At 34.1% G+C, this 19769-nt stretch overlaps 1 protein-coding gene across 1 annotated transcript in view; it reads left to right on the top strand.

Moving 5' to 3' along the window:
• Positions 1-19769, top strand: part of LOC141499365 (CUB and sushi domain-containing protein 3-like) — a 315574-nt gene that overhangs the window by 135212 nt on the left and 160593 nt on the right. Inside the window, exon 4 of the mRNA XM_074202121.1 lies at positions 3988-4091. Within this exon, the coding sequence (XP_074058222.1) occupies positions 3988-4091 (104 nt within the window). The remainder of the gene's footprint in view (positions 1-3987; positions 4092-19769) is intronic.

Below are 19769 nucleotides of genomic sequence, written 5' to 3'. Positions count from 1 at the left end.
TCAACATTTGACTTTTGAAGCAGCTACATCTTTGACTGAATCCTACAGATGGTATATGATGTCAGAATTGAACTCTGGCTTTTTTGACTCTGAGGAGAATGAGTACTAGCTAGACTACTTGTGTGCCTCTGTCTTTAAGTTGTTAAATAAAAATTGCTTGTTATCAATTGTGGGATTTTCCAAAGAGATCAAGGATTCCTTTATAAAATCCCTTTAACAAAATTAACTCTCCTATAGTAAAGGCAATGTGCTGTGCACTGAAGATATTGGTCTTAATGTACCAGAAGAGGTTTGAGAGGACAAATTAATTGTCATTTATTCATTCAGGGAAGCTATTTCTCTCTTAGTAGGCAATTAGGTGACTCAATGGTTACAGGGCTTGCCATAAAGTTATTAAGACTCAAGTGACGAGCTAACTTCAGATACTTCCTAACTGGGTGACTCTGGGTTAGTCACTTCACTTTTTTTTTGTTTTGTTTTGGCAAGGCAATGGGGTTAAGTGACTTGTCACACAGCTGAGTGATTATTAAATGTCTGAGGCTGGATTTGAACTCCTGACATCAGAGCAGGGGCTCTATTTAGTTCACCACTTAGCTGCCCCCATTATTTAACTTTTTTTAATAGATAAGGTTTCATTTATTTATATAATCTTTATTTATTTTATCATTCATTTATTTATCCATTTTTTCTTTATTTTCAGAAACCTGGGACAATTTACCTTTTGTCTGTGCAGTTTTTTTTAATATAAATATTTTATTTGTTTATCAATTATATACAGAAGTAGTTTCTACCTATCATTTTTGTAAGGTTTTGAATTGTACAATTTTCCCCCAACCTCCCTTCCCTTCCTCCCCCACAGAAGGCAATCTGATAGTTTTTACATTGTTCCCATGCTATACATTGATCAAAATTGAATGTGTTGAGAGAAAAATCATATCCTGGGAAAAAATTAAATATTAGAGATAGCAAAATTATGTAGTACTTAAGACAACTTTTTTTTAATTGAAGATAATAGTCTTTGATCTTTGTTTAAACTACACAGTTCTTTCTCTGGATACAGACGGTATTCTACATCACAGATACCCTAAAATTGTCCCTGATTATTGCATTGATGGAATGAGCAAGTTCATTAAGGTTGATCATCATCCCAGTGGTGCTGTTATGTTGTACAATGTTCTTCTGGTTCTGCTCATCTCACTTAGCATGGTTCATGCAAATCTTTCCAGGCTTCTCTGAATTCCCATTCTCTTGGTTTCTAATAGAAGAACAGTATTCCATAACATACATATATCACAATTTGTTCAACCATTCCCCAATTGATGGACACTCACTAGATTTCCAATACTTTGCTGCCACAACCATAGGTGTTATGAATCTTTTTTGTACAAGTGATGCTTTTTCATGATTTCTTCAGGGTATAGACCCAGTAGTGGTATTGCTGGATCAAAGGATATATGTTCTATCCATCATTCCTCAATCTTCTCTTTTCCAGGATACATTTATTTCCTCAACTGTCCTACTCCTATGGTATAGTCAGCAGTTGCCTCATCACCTTAAGTATTTTCTTATGGATCCTTTCCAGCTCCTACATCTTTGTTCAACTCATTGTTTAAAATGTTAACTAGCATAAGGTCAAGAATACATGACCAGGAAATTCCTTTGGAGACTTTCCTCTAAATTTGATTAAATTTATTTACTTCACTTGGGTATAGTCAATTAGTTAAGAATCAATTGAAGTTTCTATTTTAATTTAAATTCCAGTAGTTTTAAGTTCTTGAATAATTTGGCTCTCTCTTACTTGTTCATGTTTTCATTATTTCCCAAAATGATCCCTGATTCATGGTAAAGTTGTTTCCACTTATCTAATGCAACTAATACGTTTATTTCTACCTCTGTTCCTTCACAAATATTAATCACTTTGCCAAGAATCTCTTCCATTCTACTCTATTTGTTTGAATCCAAACTTTACTTTGAAATCTAGTTTAAAATTCATTTGCTGGGTGGCTAGGTGGCGTAGTAGATAAAGCACTGGCTCTGGAGTCAGGAGTACCTGGGTTCAAATCCAGATCTCAGACACTTAATAATTACCTAGCTGTGTGGCCTTGGGCAAGCCACTTAATCAAGTTTGCCTTGCAAAAATCTAAAAAAAAAAAATTAAAATTCATTTGCCAAGTCCTTCATAAAGTTTCCCTCAAATGAACCATTATTTTTTGTTTAATGAATTCCTATTTTATTTATAATTTCTCCCATATAAGTACTGCTGAATGACATGCTTTTTGCATAAAAATGTATAAAAAAAATTGGGGCCTTATTTCTCCCATTAGATAGTATATTCCTTCACAATTAAAAAAAAAAACTTCTGCAACTCTTTTGGTCCAGATAACAGTTCTAAGGACATATAGTAGGTGTTCAATAAATACTTATTCCTTATTGATTTGGAATAAATTTAGACCAAATTGACCATTCATACTATGTTAATAGATATAAATGCAAAGTCCAATCAACTCTTCAAGCACTTTCTAAAAAAATCAACTGTTCAAGTGTAAGATGTGAAAGAGGTGTGGCTACATAGCAATGTTAATCAAAATATGAGATTTTTAATGGACTACAAATTAACATGACTAGGCAATCTGGTTGCCAAGAAACCCAATGTAATCATAGGCTGAATTGAGAGATATATGTCATTCAGAACAATGTTAATGTCTTACAATTTCTGCTAACCAGTTAGAACTCTAAAATGCTTATTCACATAATCAAGTGAGCAAGTGAACAAGAATTAATTAAAAATAAAAACTTACTATGTGTCAGACATTGTGCTTAGCAGTTGGAATACAAACACAAATAGAAACAAAGACAGTTCCTGCTCTCATGGCTAACATTCTAATAGCCAGACACAACACATAAAATGAAACTGAAAAGGAAAGGGATATGGTAAAAGATGTCACCTGGAGATGAATGAGACATATCTTAAGGTTGGGTGACCTCTTTAACTCAGAGATTCATGGAGAAGCCATGTAATCAGAGGCAAAAATCAAAGGAGCAATGTATGATTAACAGACTTTTGAGTGCTTTCAGGATGTAGGGGATTCTGAGGCATGATAAAGAAAGTTCAGAGTACAATCTCAAAAGGAACAAGTAATGCTCTGTCTCCAGTGTCCCCTTTGTTTCAGTAACCTATGCTTTGGATATATGTGAAAGTAATGAAATTCGCTATCATGTGCAGAACTCAAATGAACAAAGGAAAGGAATATTTTATGCTCAACTGAGTGGCTTTTGTAATGTTCAATTTTAATGTTTTCTTTTTGTCCATAGAGACTCTATTAAAATAGGATTCAAATAATCTATTGATTTAAGAACTCCCTGGGAAAAAATCAGTAAAACTAGGAGTTTGTTGTCAAGTATCAATCAGTGGGTTAGTTGATTAATATCAATAAACATTTATTGAGCACTTAATGTAGAGTGCTGTGCTAAGTGCTCAGTTATTTATGTTTAGCATCACATATAAACAGATAACAAAATGAATAGATTTGAAAAAGGTCTCTTTCCACTTATCTCTAATGATATTTCATATATATATATATATATATACATACATTTGTCTATTTATATAATGATTGAAAAGTATCTTTTATTAACTTAGGAACCACTTTATTTGGTGTATAAGCCATTATTGTAATTCATCTCATTTTCTCTTTGTTCTGACTCTTCATTAAGGTTTTATTTGACATTAGAGCATATTTGTCACAAAATGTATGATATATATCACTAAAGATATGATTTTTACCATTACACTTCATAATTGATGGGCAGAATTATAAATTCTGTAATGTAAATATGTATTTTTTGAATATATATATATATACATGCATATATCTATCATATCACTTAAAAGAAATTCTTCCTATGTTAAGGTGTGTCATCAATTGGAATTCTTCTGTGTGAGAGAATACATTTGTAACTGAGGATTTTGTTTATTTTTGCTCCTAGGTTATTCAGATAAACTTTGAAGAATTTGATCTAGAAATTGGCTATGACACATTGACAATTGGTGATGGAGGGGAAGTTGGAGATCCCAGAACAGTGCTGCAAGTGTAAGTTTCCAGTGTTTTATGATTATCCTGGAACATAATAATATTTATGGATATCATTTTACATTTATTTTAGTGATTGTCTTTTTTATCCATAAGAAAGCATGCATGAAGCTATATACTAATAAGTTACATGAGCCAGTCCTGGAGCTTTCCAACACAATACAAAGAGAATAGCAGCAACTCCCATGAATCCAATTATTTATCCTTCCAGCCACTCCAGGGAGTAGAATTTCTGACTTATTCTCTATCAGAACAATCAGTCAGTTTATTTGAAATATATGCTGTGTAAAAGGAAATAATAATAAGGCTAGAAAAGTAGGTTGAAGCTACATTATATGAAGGCTTTTAAATGCCTATAAAGGAGTTTCTATATATGCTAGAGTCAGTAGGAAGACACTTTAAGGTTCTTAGTGAGGAACTGATATGGCCAAATATCCATTTTTTTCCTTTAAGAATGCCTTTTTACAATTGTACTGATCATTATCAGAGAGTGGAGAGATTTGAGGCAGATAAAATAATTAGGATAGATTCATTTATGAAAAAGACAAAAAGGGACTGAACTCAACTGGGAACTGTGATTAGAGAGAGGAGAATATATATTTTTATTATTTTTTTATGTTTCTCTATTAGCAAATGTTTTAAATTAGTCTATTTCTCTTGTTTATTCTACTTTAAGTAATTTCATACCACATGCTCCAAGAATGCAATATATCATTTCACATTCCAGTTACACAATCTCCTACATTAGGAAAGTTCAGAAATAAATATCTTTCTGCATTTTAAGTTCATCACTTTTCTACTAGGAAGCTGGTGGCACATTTCAATTTCATTGTCTTGACACTCATAGTATTTCATTTTGATCAGAGTTCTAAAGTCTTTCAAAGTTGATTTTTTTCTAAAATGTTATTATGTAAATTATTCTCCTAGTCCTCACTTTGCTTTGCATCAGTTCATAAGTTTCCCAATGTCCTCTGAAATTGTCCATTTCACCATTTCTTATGGTGAATAATCTGTGTACTATAAATTTTTGAGTCTTTTTTTAATAGATGGAAAAAAATATCAATTTCCAATTTTTGGTTTTCCATAAAAAGAACTTCTATAAATATTTTTACATATATAATTCCTTTCCTTCTTTCTTTGATTACTTAGCAATAGAGACATTATAGTGGTTTAACTGGAAAGAGTATGCACAAATTGGCAACTTCCATGCCGTGGATTTCTGTGACTTTCTAATATAGCTGGACCAGTTACAGTTGTTTTTTTTTTTTTTTTTGGCAAGGCAATGGGGTTAAGTAACTTGGCCAAGATCACACAACTAGGTAATTATTAAGCCTCTGAGGCCAAATTTGAGCTTAGCTCCTCCTGAATGGGGGAGAGGGGTGGGGAGGGAGGCAGTGTTCTTTCCATTATGCCACCTAGCTGCCTGACCAGTTATAGTTTTACCAAATGTCCTCTACTGGAAAAAGAGACAGATATATAAGGCAACTGCTTCCACTTTGGCATAGCAGTGACTGAAACATTTCTTTCCATTGAACTTAAATCTATTTCTCTGTAACTTATTATCATAGAATCAGTCCTGAAATGGACCTTAGCCATCAGATTCAATTTCCCTTTTTCCAGATGAGATAACAAAACTCCTTCATAGAGGTGGCCTACATTTTTGGCTTTGGCTAAGAGAGTAGGGTTTTTGTTTTCAGAGAGACATCTATAATTATTCACAGATTGCTTTTCTGGGTTGTAAATGATTGGATTTTCCCCTTAAACTACTTTAGAGTTGCTCATACCAAAACACGTTTATCACTTTTCTGTCTCCTCTCATATATACTTAATAGGATGATCTTTTACTAAATGGGAGAGTGGATTTGGCTAATGACCATTCCATATCTTAAAGAATGCATTCTTATCTTTATGATAACAGCAAGTGATTTCACAGAGCTTTTATTTAGAAGGACTTTCTCAGATAGTATATTTTCTAGTTTGTGAACACCATACATGTTTTCAGATTCTCAATCATATTAAAACACAAGGTGAGGGAAGAGACATGAGGTGAAAGTGGAGAAAGACAAAATAAAAAAAAAATTCTGAGCTTTCTGTTGATCAATCAATTAAACATTTTCCACAAAAAATACCAAAAACCAAGACAGCATATCTCAGATGCATGAGTACTACCTTTACTCCTCGCTGCCTTTACTATAATTAAAGAATTATAAACACTGAAATGGTTGATTCTTCATGGAAGTTATAGGCCACTTATGATGTTGCAGAGATCAAAATAATATTTGGACAATTAGAAATCTTACTGGATTTTAGGTGGGGGTGGGGAATATGGGGTATTTGAGTCCCACAGGAATGTGAAAGGACATTGTTAGCATACATTACAAAGACTGGGGTATGCCTGTATTGATGCCTATGGGCAGGTATGTGAGTGCAAGACAAAAGACCTAGTCTTAAAACCTGAGCTTAGATCAGGTATACTCCACCTAGTTTTGAGTTAACCTAGGGTCTGATCCTTTCCCTTTGCCCAGTCTCAAGTTGATTATAGTTACCTCCCCTGGACTCTTTAGTATAATGAGCAGGACTGTGGAAAAGATAAAGGGGTGAAAATATCAATTAGATTGTGACCCCAGCCAATTGTTGGCAGGAACAGGGAGGAACAAAGCCTTTCAAAGTGCATATAAGGCATTTAACATTTAACATATAACATTTCCCAAATCTGGAGTCTCTCTACCCTTAAGAGAGAGAGAGAGAGAGGTGGTCCTTCTTTGCAAAGATGTATTAATACAAGACAATTTTAATCACTCTGGACTAAGTATTCATGAGCCATTTATAACAGGTGGCAAAAATGGTAGAAATTCTGACCATTTCTCAGATTTTTTTCCCTTTAAGAAACATATGTTTGTTGTATCTTTAATTACATTAATGACATTAGATATTGTACTTAAACACAACACTCAATGTTAAAATCAAAGCTTTACCTTCTATATAATTGTGTAATTTTTATTTTATAAAAATTTTAATAAGAAGCTGATGTAGACATTATCTTTCTTTCTAATTGAATGGTATTGACCTTTGGGGGTCAGGGTCATTTATGAAAAGGATACTTTGATGATAATGATAATAATGATGATAAGAGCTGTAAGAAATTTAAGGGGTCATTGAATATGATTTCCTCTTTTTATGGAAGAAGCTGAAGCCAGAAAGTTCATGATTATGCAAGAACAAGCAAGTAGTAATGTCAAAGTAAGAATCTGACCTTGGATTTTCTCATTCCAAATTCAATGCATGTTCTATTGACCATATTGCCTCCATCAACACATTTATCTTGGACAGATGCTATTGATAATGTGTTTGCCTTAGAATTGAACAAAGGAAAAAGTTTGAAACTCATTGCCTTTGGGAAAATGTATAGTGTTATTAAAGCCCAAAGTTTGTACTTGAATAAAAAAAATAATAAAGAATGAGATTTTTAGCTAAAACTAGTAGAAATCATATGATTTTGTATGAAGATTGGAATGATACCCAGGAGAAATATAGTACTTATATTAAAAAAATTAAAGATATTTGAAAAATGAGTATGAGATTATTTGATTTAAATGCATTAATTTCCTTTTTAATCATTTTTTTAAAAATGTGTTCAAAGTATTTGTATAGTTAGATATAGATATTTACCCTTAGTGACTTTATAAATGTGCTTGTTATACCTATTCCATGGAATTTTTTTCTTTTCATTTTCTTTCTTTTTTAAAAGCTATTCTTATCATATAAGGGAGAGACATTGACTTTAGTGTTAGAGTCCCCAGGCTTCAAATTATTCTATTTTTTTAATTCTGCAAATGAGCTTCCGCTCCTTCATCTATAAGAGGAAATATTTATATTGGTTGGTCTCTAAGTTTCCTTTTAGCTCCAAATTCTTTGAGTCTATGAATGAAGACTTCAGGAAATTCTTGCACTATCCTGAAAGCCTAAAATCTCATTATCAACTATAGGGAGATATCCCTATAATACAGTTTTTTGAAAATGGTATTGAAGGGCATTAGTAGTGATTTTAAAATGTGAATAGCTCCCAGATAATATCTTAGGTGGAGATTATCATGATCACTGATAGCTGTAGATAGCTCTAGATCATTAAAGGTTTGATGACCAAACCTGGAGATGGTCCTTTCCACAGAAAAATATGACCCTAGTGCTAACAATGCATCGGTACCTAGCTAAAATATGGATAATTTCAGAACATAGATGAATAGCCAGAGAGCAGAAATTGTATTGTATCAGAACAAAATCAAGATCATCATCATCTGATCTTGGTAGAATGCAAGAAGATGAGTGTTTTATTCTTCCATTCTGATGTTGTCATTGTCATATTATTTTCAGTCTGCATGGTGGCCTGTGATTATTGTTGAAATTATTCTTTCTTCTCCTTAGAGAAATCATTATTTAAAAACAGAATAACAACAAAAAAATAAAAAACAGAATAAAACCCCCTCAAAAATATTTCCAATGCTATTTTTTTTGTTATTTTATTGTTGTTCACAGTTCTCCTATTCATAGCTAGGAAGCATATTTATCTAAACTGTTTCTTTTTCCTCAGAAGAAAAATCTCTCACTTTCTTAAAATTATAATCTTCCCTTGAATTGAAAGTGACAAGATGAACTATCATACAGTTTAGCCTGAAGAAGGGATGACAAATGAAATATGCTTATATGGTAGCAGAGAATGGGTGCTCCTATATTTTGCCTATCTTGAAGCTAGTAACCCTATTTTAGAATAAATGGATATTCATTCAAAAAAGGATATTTTTGTTCTTGTCTACCCTAGTTCTTCTGGAAGGCCAGTCAAAAAGCAGAGTCAGCCTTGTTTCAGACCTTGAGGGCAATAACAGACTAACAGACCAGGAAGTTTTGTTTTTGCTTTTTTTCTATTCCTAAGAATACAACCCCTTTCTAGTCCAGTAGCTATTTGTGAAGTCAGCATGACTATACAGTTTCATTATTCTATAAATACCTGTGGGATACGTCTCATATTCAGAAGCCTGCTCATCCCACAAAGACTTCTTTTTTCTATGGGCTATTCACTGCTTCTCTCTATTATGACATGGAACTTTGAACAGAATAAAGCTTTTTAATTACTTACCATTTAAATAATGAGCAGTGGGTCTCCTTCTCCCCATAATCGCTATCTTTAAATATTTTTAGGGTTGTCATATGAAAGAAGGATTAGACTTTTTCTTCTTGGCAAGGGAAGGTAGAATGAGAAACTTGCAGAGTTAAAGTTAAATTTGATGTCTGAAAAAAATCAAACAAAAACTTTCTAACAATTAAAGTTATCTAAGGTAGAATAAATTGCCTCAGGGAAAAATTGTATCTCACTTAGTAGAAACCTTAAGCAGAAAATTTAGGGTCATTAGGTATATTCTAGTAACAGCATAACATTAAGGAATGAGTGTTTCCCTCTGAGTCAAGGACTGGGTTTAATGAGAATTTTTTTTTGTTTTTTACAAGGCAATGGGGTTAAGTGACTTGCCCAAAATGTCTGAGATTGGATTTGAACTCAGGTCCTCCTGACTCCAGGGCCAGTGTTCTATCCACTGTGCCACCTAGCTGCCCTGAGGAATTGGGTTTTAATTGGACTTCTGACACTACCTGAATGACCTTGGACAAGAGAAGTCCTTTCCAATTCTATATTTATGATCATAGTGGGATATTTTTTTTCCTACTATATATTGTCCTAGATAGCTTCTGAGACTTCATCAATCAGGAGTTTTGTGATTCTATTATTTAGATCTTTTTAATGTATATCAGATCAAGTTTTATTTGGAACCTATCCAAAAACTATCCAAAACAGTTTGGAACTTGCTTTTTTATCTGGTGTTGATAACATATAGGTAAATTATTGTCAAAACCTCATAGAAGGAGTTGGGGTCAGAGTCAAGATGGCAGAATGGAGGCAAGAATTCTCAGAAGCTCTTCCCTAGATCACTCCAAGTGCCTTAATATTATGACTCTCACCAAAATCTAGGGTGGTGGAACCAACCCATAGAAAGACTGAGCAATGCAATTTTTAAAGCCAAGACAACTCGGAAAATCTGCAGGAAGGGTCTCTTCCACTGGACCAGGTTTGGAAAGAGCCACAGTGCAACCCAGGTTGCAGCTGCACCACACCAGAGCTAACCAGCTCCAACATTTCAGGAGCAACCTCCAGGATGTCTGAGTCCTTGGTGTGCCTGGGTCTGTGGTAGCAGGAGTAGATTTCCAGACCCATCAGCCCAGGGATTGCCAGGGACAACTCGGAAGGTCAATAGGAAAACTCTACCACATAAGAGTGAGCATGAAACCCAGTGTATCTCAGGTCTCAATGCAGGCCTGCCCTGGGAACCAGAAGCAAGCCTCTAGACTCACCCAGCAGCTGCTTACAGAGGGTTCAGCCCACAAACAGTAGGGAGGTTTGGGGAGACTATTGAGGTCTCTCCACTATCCCTGGGACAGGACTCTGTTGCTCTGTCCAAGCTCAGATCCAGGTCTGGGCCCCCATTCTGCCATAGTGGAGCAGGGACCCTCCTCACAGCTCCAGGGCAGAGGGGAGTGTTTGTGGTCATCTATAGACCAGAGCATAGGCAGGAGAGCAGACAGAGCCTCTCATAATACCTTGAAGGAATTGAGATCCCTTGGGAGGTGTTGCAAAAGCACTCAAAAGCTTGGAAAGTTCATTAAAATCAGGTCATAGACTGAGGAAATGAATAACAGAAGAAAAAGATCCTGACCATAGATACTTATATTGCTTCCACAGAGGATCAAAATTCATACTCATAAGATGATGAAGTCAAAGCTTCTGTATCCAAAACCTCCAAGAAAATTAGGAATTGGTCTCAGGATATGGAAGAGTTCAAAGAAGATTTTAAAAATCAAGTAAGGGGGGAGACTAGGTGGCGTAGTGGATAAAGCACCAGCCCTGGAGTCAGGAGTACCTGGGTTCAAATCCGGTCTCAGATACTTAATAATTACCTAGCTGTGTGGCCTTGGGCAAGCCACTTAACCCCATTTGCCTTACAAAAAAAAAAAAACTAAAAAAAATCAAGTAAGGGAAATAGAGTAAAATTTGGGAAGAGAAATGAGAGTTATGCATGAAAATCATAAAAATCAAATCAGCAACTTGGTGGAGATACAAAAATTACCAAAGAAAATAGCATCTCTAAAACCAGTTTGGGTCAAATGGAAAAAAAAGTCCAAATTGTCAATGAGGAGAAGAAAACTTTAAAAAGTAAAATTTGTCAGATAGAAAAGAAGATTAAAAAAACTCTCTGAAGAAAATAACTACTTCAAATATAGACTGAAGCTAAGAGGAGCTGATGACTTTGTGAGAAATCAAGAAACAATCAAACAAAACCAAAAGAATGAAAAAACATAAGAAAATGTAAAAGATCTCATTGGAAAAACAACCATCTTGGAACACAGATCCAGGGAGATCATTTTAAAATTATTGGACTACCTGAAAATCATGACCAGAAAAAGAGCCTAAACTTCATTTTAATTTTTTAAATTTTTTTAAAAAACTTCATATATTTAAGGCAATGGGTTTAAGTGACTTGCCCAAGGTCACACAGCTAGGTAATTATTAGGTGTCTGAGGTAGTATTTGAACTGAGGTCCTCCTGACTCTAGGGCCAGAATATGATAGTTTGGAAGGCAAAGGGCTTGGATTGCAACTGAGAATCAACTACCCAGCAAAACTGAACATCCTCTTTCATGGGAAAAAATAGCTATTCAATGAATTTGGGGGCTTCAAACTTTCGTGTTGAAACAAGGAGAACTGAACAGAAAGTTTGATCTTCAAGCATATGACTTAGGTGAAGCATAGAGAGGTGAAGCATAGAGAGGGTGGATGGAAGGGCAAATTATGAGGGATTTAATGATGTTGAACTACTCGTATCCCTGCATGGGAAGATGATACTGATAATTCATATGAATCTTCTCATTTATTAGAGCAGTTAGAAGGAGCATATATAGACAAGGCATAGGAGGAGCTGATATGAAGATATGATATATTAAAAAGATGGAGTTAATGAGCAAGAAAGGAATGTTCTAGGAGAAAGGGAAAGGAGAGTAGAATGGGCTAAGATATTTTACATAAAAGAATCAAGAAAAAGCTTTTGCAATGAAGTGGAAGTGAGGGTAGTGAGGGGGAATGAGTGAGCCTTCATTCTCATCTGAAGTGACTCAGAGAGGAAGTAACAAACACTCAATAGGGTATAGATATCTGTCTTGCCCTAGAGCAGGACTGTCCTACCTTAAGTTATTTTAGAGTCAAATTAAAATAAAATAATTATTTGAGGGCCACACTCAGAATAAAAACTACAACCACTAATATAATAGTTAATTTGTAGTCTTACCTTAGTTACATTTAAAAAAGCTCTGTAAAAGTCACAGTACTTTTAACTTCTTAGAAAGTGGAGGAATGTGTTCCATCAATATGTCAGGTGAAGGCCCAAAACACAAAAGCAATATGCCTCCCACAGATCAACTGAAATTTCCCTGCAATATGTTTTGTCTGCAATACTGCTTAAAAACAACAAAGAAAATTAATATAATGAGATTATTTATTAGTGATGGAATTAAAAACTCGACTATGAATTCCATGCAAATTATTGTTTTATCTGCTGCATAAAATTGCACTGCAGGCTGCAAGGGGCCTGCTGGTCATATTTTGTACAATCTTTCTATAGAGGAAAAAAAGTGAGAAAAGGAACAGGGAAAAGGGGATGGGGGAGAGGAGGGAAGGTATGGGTGATAGAAGAGGGACAGAGAAAAAAACAAATAGCAGAATACTGTTGAACTGATTCATGAAGACAAGAAATATCAAACTAGATCTTAGATGATAAGAGAGTAGATTTTTAAAGATTTCTCTTCTAAGAGGTTTTATTTTCCTTTTTAAAAAATTATTTATTTATTTTCACATTATTGCAATATTCTTGTTACAAAAGTAAACATAGACCCCCCCCACCTCCCACAAAGATAGAGGAATCTCAAGAAAAATAAAATGAGAGAAAAAGGAAAAGTCTGCTTCAATCTGTGTTCAGATACCATCAGCTCTATCTCTGTTCAACAGTATTCTGCTATTTTTTTCTTTTGTATTTAGTTTGTTGTATTTCCCATACCTACATATCCTGTCACTCTTTGGATTCTAGCAAGAATTTCAAAATTTTAAAACAAATTTAAGAATCAATATGGATAAAACAAACAAAAATCTACCAAACTATTTTAATTCATTGAACAGTTATCTAAAATTACCAGTATTACAAATTTGGCCATGTTAGTCTTAATACAAGTGAATTTTTCAATTTGCCTATTTTTTGTTAAGTTAATTAGTAATGGATATGAAAGACAGATATAGAATCTAGATCCATGAATTCATTTGTATAGGGAACTCCTGGGAGAAGAAAACCACTCTATAAATGTAAGTTGAATCTTCTCTGCAAATTATTAAAGTTAGATTTAACTATTGCACTAAAAGTTTGAGTGTTTGGTTAAGCTTCACATAGCTTGCATATGTGAAAGGCAGTAGAAATTGAAATTTTCTTGACTCAGACTAGCTTTCTCTCTCCTATATCATATTGCCTAGTATACTATACAAAATCAGAAACCTGTTATGGAACCATTCTAAGAAGCCCTAGACAAGTAATGACTGAATTAGTACTGAATATACCTTTAAACTTAATCTATAAATAGATAAATGTAATGTTTACATTCAGCTCAGTTGAACTTTGAGAGACTCAAAGAAAGCAAGAAAATGTCATTTTTCATGCTGCATATCAAAACTACAGTTCTTAATTCAAAAATTTAATAACTTAGTAGGGAGCACAAGTCTGACAGGAATGAAATTACTAGCAATGGCTCATTTTTTGAATTGTATGAGCACACCAGAAGTTTGAAGTGTCTTTACCTAAAGTAAAGAAAGATATGTTCCTTTATAGGCTTCTAACTTAAAAACCACCAAAATGGTCTTGTATAAGCTACTTTTAACCTTGAAGCTAAGGACCAAGCATGAAAAATGTACAATTCTTATGGGAGAATTATGAGAAACTCAAACTATGTGGTCATAGAAATAACATCATCTCTTGACATCTTTGGGAGTGTTTGTGTCCCCTAAGTGCCATAATCAAATGTGAAGACTGAAGGTAATGCCACATTAAAATTGTGAATGTAAGGTCACTATTCAGAAAATGCAGAGTTGTTCCAAACAGCTTTCATTATATTATATATTTACAATCCAAGGTCCTGCTCATGTCCTTCAGCATAATCTCAGGTCCTACATACTCCCCAGGGGTTCTTTGAAAGGTACACTTCTAATCCTGGAAAAGAGACTCCTTATTCTTTTTCTTTGAAGTTTTCACAAGGCAGTGGGGTTAAGTGGCTTGCCCAAGGCCACACAACTAGGCAATTATTAAGTGTCTGAGGCTGGATTTGATCTCAGGTACTCCTGACTTCAGGGCCGGTGTTCTATCCACTGTGCCACCTAACCGCCCCAATATTCCTTATTCTTGAAACAGAGAAGAATGAAAATAAACCATCACATTATAATTTGGTATTTATTTATGTATTATTGACATCAAATTGAAGCTATCCTGTGCCCCTCCCCATCCCCTGCCAGGGAGCTTTTGATCTCATTTTCATATGTAAATATCCTTCCAGGAGGACATGCTTATACTGAGAACTGTATTAATGTTTGTAATAGAAGTATTACCTATTTATAAATTAGAACTTATAAGATAAAGAGCAAATTTCACACAATAAAAAAATAATGCCAATAATGAAACAACTGAGGATCATAAATGGAAACCTAGAAAAACTTTTACCATATTCAGTACACTTTGTGGGTCAATAGTTACTTCAGAAACCATGGAATATAAGTGCCCAATGATGTATTACTTCCACTAACCATACAAATAGTACATTATTCTTGTTGTTCAGTCATGTTTGACTTTTCATGACCCCCATTTTTGTTTTTTTGGGTTTTTTTTTAGGCAAAATTGTTGTTTTATTTTGCCATTTCCTTCTCCCTTTCATTTTATAGATGAGGAAACTGAGACAAACAGGGTTAAGTGACTTGCCCAGGATCACATAGCTAGTAATGTCTGTCATCAGATTTGAACTTAGAAAGATGAATCTGTCCTGACTTCAGGCTTGATTCCTTATCCATTACACTGTCTAGCTGCTCCATTACTTTAAAAACAAAAAATAATTATTCAATGATCATAGCAAATAAAATGATAGGAAAAAACAAAACAAAGCATACAAATAGTTGTACTACCCAAAATATTATCATGTTTCCATGGGAGAAAGCATGAATGAAAAATAAGTTTTTGACCAGGAAATACATTATATATTGTACCTATTTGTAACATCTAACTATTGAATATGTATTAAAGGTACTAATCTAGACTTTATGAAGCTATATCTAGAGGGCATACATCTATAATATTCAGGGACAAATGTGGCTGGGATAACTTATACTTTGGATTCCAAGATGATACAAATAACTTTTAGTGACTTCTTCACTTTTGCTTTCTTTGTATGTGGCATGGATTTGTGTGGAATAATGGAAAAAGTAAAGTAAAAGGATCTAAGTTAAGAGCCTGAGGCTGTCTCTTATTATCTGTTAGACTTTGAACAATTCATTTAACTTCTTTCAGCCTCAGTTTCCTCATCTGCAGAATGAAGGGGTAGCTTTAATGATCTCTAAGGCACCTTACACTCATCATTCAGTGATCCTATGATTTTTGCCTTTTATTTACATTACTTCATTTTATCCTTATTGCAGCTAGGTCCAAGTGTATTAGCTATGTCACAAGAATTCTCCCACTTTACAGATGAGATAACAGCTTAAGAGATTTTTTTAAAGTGACATATAAACAATGAAAAAGCAGGGGGGAAACCCTTACATTCCTTCTATGGTAACATTAGAGACACCATTGTTTGTTTCATAAGTACATGCCGATTTTCAGTATGGCATTCTGTATGAACATACCTTTCCAAGAATGTAACACATGCTAATTTAAATGCGTAAATATGCTTCCAACATTTGAATTTTAAATTTGTAAAGAAAAATTAGTATAGTTTCAAATCATATGCCCAAAAATGTTGGCCACGATAGACTCTACTTCTACAAATTAATAAGCTATGTGAAGTAGAAAATTGAATTGGAGTAAGAGGACCCAGGTTCACTTCCAACTCTACTATTTTCTAACTGTTGATCTTGGATAAATCATTTTACCTCTCTGGGTTTCAGTTTCCTCATCTGTTCCCTTTCATATCTAAATCAAGTTCTTATGATTGATTCTCTAATGTGTGAGAAACTGGGATATGTGATAGAAGAGATACAAAGATTAACAAACTGAATTTCTATCCTGAAGATACTCACGATCTAATACATGAACTATAGAGATAGATAACTGAAATACAATGTAGAATGAAGTATCATTAATGGCTATCATGTAGCACTTTAAAATTTGCAAAATGATTTACAAATCTTATTTTATCTTTACAATATCCTTTGCAGTTAGATGCAGTTTTCTTTGTCCCATTTTACAGATGGGGGGAGTGAAGCAGATGGAAGTTAAGTGACTTACCCAGGGGTCACATAGATATTAAGTATTGGAGTCCAGATTTGAATTCAAAGTATCTTGACTCTAACTGCAGTGTTCTATTCACTATGCCCCTTAGCTACCATATGAAAAAAGAATTTTAAATTGAGATTTGAATATTAAGAGTTTAACATGTGAAGCCAAGTAGAAAGGTCATTCTGTAAGACAAAAAAAACAAAAGCAACTCAGAGAATATTCAAGAAAGAGTAAGCAATAGATAGAGGATAGGTGCTCCTAAGCTTTATGAAGTAATTTGTCTAGATCTTGGGATGCTACATATTTGAAATTTAGTCTGAAAAGGGACACAGTGGTTCCAAATTATGACCCAAGAACCAGTTTTGTGGTTTGCCATATTCCTTCAAGCAAAAAAAAAAAAACTCTTGATAATTTAATTTATGAACTTCTAAGTTATATAGCAGAGATGACTATGCAATGTTGTTGGTGTTGTTTGTTCTTGGTTCTTTTTTTAAGAATTTTTTTTCATTTGTTTTAGGTTTTTGCAAGGCAAATGGGGTTAAGTGGCTTGCCCAAGCCACACAGCTAGGTAATTATTGTGTCTGAGGTTGGACTTGAACTCAGGTACTCCTGACTCCAGGGCTGCTGCTGTATCCACTGCACCACCTAGCTGCCCCTTGTCCTTGGTTCTTGAAGAAAACAATAACATCAGAGAGATGATTCCTTGATATGCAAATGAATGGAATTTGAGTGAGGGGACACCTCACTTTCTCCTCCAGAGCCATCTGGGTCCAGTGGTCAGATATGAATCAGGATGACTAGAGATGGTACTGAATGAGATACAATCAAGGTTAAGTGACTTGCTCAGGTTCACAAAGCTAGTAAGTGTAAAGTGTCTGAGTATGAATTTGAACTCAGGTTTCCTGACTCCAGAGTCTAGTCTATCTACTATGCCACCTAATTACCGCAATGTACAAAATTCCTACTGTAGTCCCAAAGAGGAACAATTATAATTTGAATTAAAATCTATTCAGTGCAGATTATTATTATTATTACACTCAGTAACTCCTAGATTCTGAGTCCCTGGGAAAAAAGATTTAGACATGTTATTAATGACATAGCAACTCCTTTCTATGCTTTATACAAGGAATTTATTTTCCCAAGTTTCAAGTGCTCCATGATATATAGTATACTTTGTATAGTCACCAAAGAAGCAACCCCAGTCCCTAGAGTTTTCAGACTTAAATTAGCATATGGTTCATGATTTTATCTCTTCTTATCTTTTAGGAAATCAAACCTTCCTTAATTTCTTCAGTCTCTTAAAAAAAACTTCCAAGACAATGGAACTAACTCTTTGAGAGTTAGTCTCTCTCAGTTAGTTTATATAGATCAATATATTAACACTGAATGGTAGGTATAACTTTTAGATTTTAGCACAAAATCATAGGAATGGATTTTTTTAAATTATTAATTTATTTTTGAATTTTTACAACTTTTCTCCTAATCTTGCTACCCTCTCCCTACCCCCACAGAAGGCAGTATGTTACTCTTTTCATTGTTTCTATGCTATACATTGTTGAGAGAGATATCATATCCTTAAGGGAAAAAAATTAAAATATAAGAGATAGCAAATTACATAAGAAGATAACATTTTTAAAAAATTACAGGTCTTTGGTCTTTGTTCAAACTCCACAATTCTTTCTCTGGATGCTGATGGTATTCTCCATCACAGATACCCCAAAACTGTCCCTGACTGTTGTACTCATGGAATGAGAAAGTCCATTAAGATTGATCATCAACCCCATGCTGCTGTTATGGTGTACAATGTTCTTCTGGTTCTGCTCATCTTTCTCAGCAACAGTTCATGTAAATCTTTAGGAATGAGGTTTTAAGGACTTGGAACTTAAAAAATAAATCTGCATTAATTTTATCAATTGATCTGTCTCCTAAATATTCTAGAAAGTCTAGGTTCAGATACAACTCTATCCCTCAGTCAGGCCAATGATCAAAAGGCAGAACAATCAAAGTTTTCTCAATATTTTTAAAACATTAAGTAATATATTTTTAACATACATCAATGTCAAGAGCTATCTCCTGAAAGATTATAGCTCAAAGTCATGAAAGAAAAAATATCCCAAGATATATTTAATGAAACAGTCTAGCAGGAGGGGCACTCATTTGGACATCAACATGTGCTACTCTTCGAAGCATAGAGATCTAAGGAATTTCTATCTATTGATTATCAGTTATACTTTCTTAGGGATAAAAGACATTTAAACTGACAGGTATGATTATGACATCAAACTGTTCTCTGTTCCTGGCAGCTTCTCAACTGGTGGCAATTTTGATGAGCTACTGGTCTAAAGCAAATCTGAGTGCTTCTGAAACCCCAGCATGACTCAGTTCATAAGGATTATGCTTTCTTTGCAATATCCTGGAAAATTCAGAAAACAACAGTGATATCTCATGTAAAGTGATTTGTATTTATACAATTTTTTAAAAAAAGCATTGAGTCCTGAATGCACTGGGAAAAGCTATCACAATTTTTTTTTCTGACGACCTTTCTATAAAACGGAAAAAAAAAAAACTTCCACTGAATCTTTCCTATCTTAACCAGTTATCTCGGTATTGTAGAGATTAAGAGATATTTTTGGTGAGAATTCTATAGGTAGATAGACAACATCTTGAGTTAATCCATTAGTAATTAGACATTAGATACTGACTACAGAAGAATTATGAGACAGACCCAGAATTGAATGGGAAGGTAAGAATGATCTAGATTTAATTTTGGAAATTGTTTAGTTCTTTTAGTACCTGAGATTCTTTCTGAAACAAAAAACATTTTAAAAACTCTTTTCCTTTCTACTGATTCTAAATGCCCAGGAATGATAGAACATCACAATCTTTGAAGTGAAAAATTGGAGGTCACACTGGAACAATAGAAAAGGGAATGATGGTGGCTTTCAAAAGGCTTCAGATTATTTGTAGCCATAATTTGTACAATGGTATAAAAATGTAATTTAAGAGATAAATAGAAAAAGGATATTGGCTAGTAATCTAACAAGAAAGATAAGTGAATAAAGGACTCT

This window comes from Macrotis lagotis, chromosome X (genome assembly GCF_037893015.1).
Source record: "Macrotis lagotis isolate mMagLag1 chromosome X, bilby.v1.9.chrom.fasta, whole genome shotgun sequence".
In the NCBI taxonomy this organism is placed as follows: domain Eukaryota; kingdom Metazoa; phylum Chordata; class Mammalia; order Peramelemorphia; family Peramelidae; genus Macrotis; species Macrotis lagotis.
The sequence above is the reverse complement of the archived record's forward strand: the minus strand, read 5'-3'. Positions and strand labels throughout refer to the sequence as shown.